The sequence below is a fragment of the Propithecus coquereli genome, unplaced genomic scaffold (genome assembly GCF_000956105.1).
Source record: "Propithecus coquereli isolate 6110/MARCELLA unplaced genomic scaffold, Pcoq_1.0 Scaffold164, whole genome shotgun sequence".
Lineage (NCBI taxonomy): Eukaryota > Metazoa > Chordata > Mammalia > Primates > Indriidae > Propithecus > Propithecus coquereli.
In genome coordinates this window covers 959,064-965,111 of record NW_012140969.1, presented here as the reverse complement: position 1 = coordinate 965,111, position 6,048 = coordinate 959,064, and the positions used below count along the sequence as shown (strand labels likewise).

Below are 6,048 nucleotides of genomic sequence, written 5' to 3'. Positions count from 1 at the left end.
CCCCCAGGGAGGCCCCATCCCCGAAGTGCCAACCTCCCCTGCCCTCTTTCCAGCTCATCCTGTTCGGGCTCAGCAATCAGCTAGCAGTGACATTCCGAGAAGAAAACACCATCGCCTTCCGACACCTCTTCCTGCTGGGCTACTCAGATGGGGCAGATGACACCTTTGCCGCCTACACGCGGGAGCAGCTCTACCAAGCCATCTTCCACGCCGTGGACCAGGTGCGGCTGGGCATGTGCAGGTGGGCATGGGGCAGGGTGTGGGCAGAGCTGATAGCCCTCCCCTGCTCTCCCCACAGTACCTGACGCTGCCTGATGTGTCGCTGGGCCGGTACGCCTATGTCCGGGGCGGGGGTGGCCCTTGGGCCAACGGCTCGGCTCTGGCTCTCTGCCAGCGGTACTACCGCCATGGCCATGTGGACCCAGCCAATGATACCTTTGACATTGACCCGATGGTGGTCACTGGTGAGTGGACAGGGCGGGGCTTAGCTGTTCAGAGCTTAAAATCACAAGCTGTGACTGTCACTCATCCGTGAGATGGGGTTGTCGTGATCATTAATAGTTTGATGTCTGCTTAGTTTGATGCTTGCCGTGCAGAAGGTGCCAGGCATTATTTCTTAATAGCATTCATTCACTGAGCATTTGGGGCGCCCATGGAGTGCCAGGCCCTAGGGTCTCTACAGGGAATGAGACAGACCAGGCCCTGCGATGGGAAAAAAGGGCAAATATTTAAGCACGAAGTGGGAAGTGAAGGAGGGAAGAAGGCCGCTGGGGACTCCGGGGAGACCAGCCTGGCCTCCCCTGCCCCCTGAGGCCCTTCCCTGACTCCCTGTCCTCAGAGTGCATCCTGGTGGACCCCCCCGAGCGACCCCCCCCACCCCCCAGTGATGATCTCACCCTCTTGGATGGCAGCTCCAGTTACAAGAACCTCACGCTCAAATTCCACAAGTACTGCCTGCTTGCTCCAGGGAGCCCCTGGGGAGCGGGGAGGAGGGCAGGGTGCCAGGCATTGTCACCCCTGGTAGCCACTTCCCTACAGGCAGGGGAAGGGGCCCCGCCACACTGGCACCTGCTGTGTCAGCACTTCCCCTGCCAGCTGCAGAGTCAGCTTGGGGCTGGGGCCCTGGAACCCCGGGGCTGGGAGGGAACCTCCAGAGCCCCCTGCCCCTCACCTGAGCGTCCGCCGTAGGCTGATCAACGTCACCATCCGCTTCCAGCTGAAGACCATCAACCTGCAAAGCCTCATCAACAACGAGATCCCAGACTGCTACACCTTCAGCGTCCTGGTGAGGACCCCTAGGACATCTGGGGAACACTGGCCGAGGGCACGTGTTGGGGGAGCAATGGGCGAAGCCTGGCTGGTGCAGGACAGGCCATCTGTCACACGGGTCTGGAGACTTGGAACTGCCGAGGTTTACTGTGCCCTCTCCTGCCCCCCTAGATCATATTTGACAATAAAGCACACAGTGGGCGTGTCCCCATCAGCCTGGAGACCCAGGCCCACATCCAGGAGTGTAAGCACCCCAGTGTCTTCAGGCATGGTGAGCCCCCGAGCCCCAGTCCCGGGTCCTGACTCGCCCCGAGTTAGCCCTGAGCCCACTGATCAGTTAGAACCAGGCTGGTCACCCAGGGCTCCATGCCACTCTTGTCCCTCCCCACAGGAGACAACAGCTTCCGGCTCCTGTTTGACATGGTCGTCATCCTCACCTGCTCGTTGTCTTTCCTGCTGTGTGCGCGCTCGCTGCTGCGCGGCTTCCTGCTGCAGAACGTGAGGGCCCAGTGTCACGTGTGCCACCAGTGCCCACCTCGCCCGGCTCTGGGGTGACAAAGGCCGGGGGCTTCAAGGGTCCCGTGGCCACGCGGGCCCTCACCTCTCTTTCCTCCTGCAGGAGTTCGTTGGGTTCATGTGGCGGCATCGGGGACGGGTGATCAGCCTGTGGGAGCGGCTGGAATTCGTCAACGGCTGGTACATCCTGCTGGTCACCAGCGATGTGCTCACCATCTCGGGCACCATCATGAAGATTGGCATCGAGGCCAAGGTGAGTCCTGCCCACTCCCTGCCCTGGCCCCTCTGCTCCCTCGTGGGGCCATGTCCTCCCTGCCCGATGGGGTGACGATGCTCCTGTCCCCAGAACCTGGCGAGCTACGACGTCTGCAGCATCCTCCTGGGCACCTCGACGCTGCTCGTCTGGGTCGGCGTCATCCGCTATCTGACCTTCTTCCACAAGTACAACGTGAGTCTCGCCACGCAGACAGGGCCTGGGCCAGGATGTGTCAGGCTCTCCACGAGCCACCCCACGTCCCCCCCAAAATCAACCCGTACGTACAGCACTCACCAGCCACTGCCGACAGCCTGTTGCAGGCCTCTTCCTCATACCTGCCCACCCAGACAGACCTGTCGCTGCACCTGGGCAGGGCCAGGAGAGCCTTACCATCTGTACCCATACAGCCAAGTCCAGCCACTGGGTATCCTCAGACCCCCTGGGGACAGTCCTGCCCCTTTGAAGCTCCCAGCGGCTCCTGTGGCCACACCTACTGTGCCCTCAGCGATGCTTTGCCTGCTTCACACCTGACCGGGGCTGTGGCCACGCCCTCAGTGTGACCCCCTCTGTCCCGCCACAGATTCTCATTGCCACACTGCGGGTGGCCCTGCCTAGTGTCATGCGCTTCTGCTGCTGTGTGGCCGTCATCTACCTGGGCTATTGCTTCTGTGGCTGGATCGTGTTGGGGCCCTATCACGTGAAGGTAGGGGCCGCCGGGGCTGGGGGTGCTCACGGTCTGCGGTGGGAGGGTCCCTGGCTCCCTAAGCCCTCGGACCCCTGGGTCTCTCCAGACTCTACCACACTGAGCCAGACCCACCTCAATGCCTGGGGCCTGACCAGCAGGTCTGGAGCAGTTTTGCCATCTGACCCTGACATTGACCCTGTGACTTTGTCATTGACACCATGACCCCCAGACGACCATTGTGACTGGTGGTACTCTAACACTCGATAACCCTGACATTGACCCTACGACCTTGTTATTGACACAGTGACCTCTAGATGACCCTGTGGTGACTGTTGGTACTCTGTACACTGTCCCCTTTGGCCTTTGGTGACCCTGACATTGACCCTGTGACTTTATATCATTGTCTCAGTTGCTGATGGCCCTCTCTTGACCTGAGTTACTCTACCTACAGCTCTATCTCCCTAGACCTATAGGTCTGCCCTATGTCATTGACCCTGGCACCTCACCATTGCCATGGTGTCCCTCAGCTGGCCCCATCATGGCTGCTGACCCGCAGGGGCCCTGCCCTGGCCACAGTCCCCAGCCGCGCCCACAGCTCCCTCCGACTCCTCTGCCCCGCCGCAGTTCCGCTCGCTGTCCATGGTGTCGGAGTGCCTGTTCTCGCTCATCAACGGGGACGACATGTTCGTGACATTCGCGGCGATGCAGGCACAGCAGGGCCGCAGCAGCCTGGTCTGGCTCTTCTCCCAGCTCTACCTCTACTCCTTCATCAGCCTCTTCATCTACATGGTGCTCAGCCTGTTCATCGCGCTCATCACTGGTGCCTACGACACCATCAAGGTCAGCTAGTGGCACCACACGCCCCTCCCGCCTGTCTGCACTGGGCTCCCACATGCATGCACGCGCGGCCCCGAGCTCGGGCTCCAGGTCCCTTGGCATCAGCCACGAGGGGGTCTTCGGGACACAGCAGGGCTAGCAGGGAAGACCCAGGGAGAGAATATGGGAGACCCGCAAAACCAAAAAGAGTGTGACCTGGAACAGTCGATTTCCTGCCGCCTGCAATGCTCAGGGGAGAGAAAGGAGACAGAGTGGGACATGGGGGTCACAGGGAGACAGGACTCTTTGAGCAAACAAAACCCAGTACCAGGATCTGTGCTGGGCTCTGGGCATCCGGGGAAATTGGGTGTACGTGGTCTGTCCAAAGCCAGTGGGCAAGATGGATGATATAGGAATGGACATCCCATGACCAATGACTGACTGGCGAGAGGTTTGAAGGAAGAGTGGAAGGTTACAGAGGGACCCCTGCTTTAGACTGGTATTAGGATGGGTCCAGGAAAGTTTCTGGAATGTTCTGTCCATTACTAAATTCTAGACACACGGGACTATTTACATTTTGATTTTAATTCAGATGAAATATAATTCCAAATTCAGTTCCTAACTTGCACCATCCACGTATCAAGGGCACGAAAGCCAGTGTGGCTAATGGCTACCCCATTGGACAGCAGAGAGTTCTAGATTGAAGAGATGGGAGCCCAAGGGAAGGAACACCCAAGGCAAAGTCCTGGAAAGGACTTGGAGAAAAGATGGTGGCTCCTTGAGGTTGAGAGGAGAGAAGGCTCTGCTGGAAGATTCTTCCGCATCCTATGTCACAGGCAGACATGTGCACCCCCTTTCCCCATGAGTGGATTCAAGCGTTGCCACAGACATGTTCCTGTTACTCAGGCCCTCAGAGCCACCTCGGGTCTTGCTCTAGCACTTAGATATCACACACATGCAGCAGCCTTAGGCCCGGCTCCCACAGCTGTGCACAAGGTGCATCCAGCTGTGTCAGGCCCAGCCGTAGGCGCTGGGAGCACCAGGCTGATGCAGATGCAGCATGTGTCCATGCTCAGGGGGGTCAGGGAGGGTCTCCCTGTGGAAGCAAATCATGAGGAACAGCAAGTGCAAAGGCCCAGGGGTGGAATCCTCCCCTGCCATCAGTCATCGGAGGAACAGCAAAGAGATCCAGGTCGCTGGAGGGGAGGGCAGACCTCAAGGGCCTTGGAGGTGGGGGCTGCTCTCAGGGCAGGCCTGCTGGCATGTCTCCCCTAGCACCCGGGCGGCTCAGGCGCAGAGAAGAGCGAGCTCCAGGCCTACATCGAGCAGTGCCAGGACAGCCCCACCTCGGGCAAGTTCCGCCGGGGGAGCGGCTCTGCCTGCAGCCTCCTCTGCTGCTGTGGCAGGTTCGAGTCCAAGTCCGGGTCTGTTCCAGGATGGGGGCTGGGGAAAGGGGGGGTGCCAGAGAGAACTGATGGCCCTGTTCCTTGTTTTCTGCCTCCAGGGACTCCTCGGAAGAGCATTCGCTGCTGGTGAATTGACTCCACCACGACTGCCACTGGACCTTAGCCCCCGGACTGCGGGACCCCTGCTTATTTATTTTTAGGGTTTGCGTTGAAGGATCGGCTCCCTGCCATGCCCTGGGGAGGGCCTAGGCCAGTCGGGTCGGACCCTTGGGGACCGGGTAGGGGGACAGGGATGGGGTGGGTGTTAAATAAAAGGGAAAATAAACGTGTGGTTCTCATGTCTAGCGGGAGGGGCCGTCCTTGCGCCAACAGGGCTGTGACCCCTTTAAGGTGCCGCCACACTCCGCATGGCAGGCTCCGCGAGACCTTCCCAGCATGGCGGGGGGCGGGGCTACGGCGCGCCCTGCGGTGAATAATTTAAAGGGGCCGCGCCCGCGGAGCCGGGCGGAACGCTGGCGGTGTTGGCGCAGAGTGGATCCCGGCTGCGGCCCCTGGGTGAGTCTGGGTTTCTGTCGGCCCCGTAGGGGCTTGCCTTTGGGGATCGTTAGCGAGCCTCGGTTTTCCCACGATCTGTCCTCCACCAATTCCCGGTAACTCTCGACTTTCTGATGCTCCCATCCCCCCCCACCCCCCAGTCCCCTGCAGGTGTTTCTGTACTGGTAGCCAGGTGCGCCTTGGGGTGGAAGGGGACCAGTCACCCAGGAATTCTCCAAGTAACGTCTCAATAGCGCAGTGATCCCCCCACCCCCCGAATTTCCATCAATGCTCTAGAGGCGTCAGAAACATCTTCAGCTTCACGGAAAAGTGCCAGTAATATTCCAGCATTCCTCTGTGTCTTCCTAGGAGCCTAAACGCCCTCCCCAGGCCCATTCTTATACTCGGACGCCCCAAGGGATGTGCCCACCCAGCTCCTGGTTTTCCCAGCAGTAGTCCTGTATGCCTCAGAATCTCTCAGTAACTTTCCAGTGCCCCCCAGTAATTCCAGCGTCCCTGGTTACGCCTCCCAGCAAAGGCGCCGTCACAGTTCCCCAGAGTCCCAG

General features: G+C 59.9%; 1 protein-coding gene across 1 annotated transcript in view; it reads left to right on the top strand.

The window, feature by feature from the left end:
- Positions 1 to 5,287, top strand: part of MCOLN1 (mucolipin 1) — a 6,703-nt gene extending 1,416 nt beyond the window's left edge. The window contains exons 2-13 of the mRNA XM_012641445.1: positions 54 to 221; positions 299 to 464; positions 839 to 947; positions 1,189 to 1,285; positions 1,441 to 1,540; positions 1,661 to 1,767; positions 1,889 to 2,038; positions 2,132 to 2,233; positions 2,622 to 2,744; positions 3,351 to 3,566; positions 4,818 to 4,948; positions 5,047 to 5,287. Coding sequence (XP_012496899.1) covers positions 54 to 221; positions 299 to 464; positions 839 to 947; positions 1,189 to 1,285; positions 1,441 to 1,540; positions 1,661 to 1,767; positions 1,889 to 2,038; positions 2,132 to 2,233; positions 2,622 to 2,744; positions 3,351 to 3,566; positions 4,818 to 4,948; positions 5,047 to 5,083 — 1,506 coding nt within the window. The 3' untranslated portion in view covers positions 5,084 to 5,287. The remainder of the gene's footprint in view (positions 1 to 53; positions 222 to 298; positions 465 to 838; positions 948 to 1,188; positions 1,286 to 1,440; positions 1,541 to 1,660; positions 1,768 to 1,888; positions 2,039 to 2,131; positions 2,234 to 2,621; positions 2,745 to 3,350; positions 3,567 to 4,817; positions 4,949 to 5,046) is intronic.
- Positions 5,288 to 6,048: the final 761 nt, after the last annotated feature.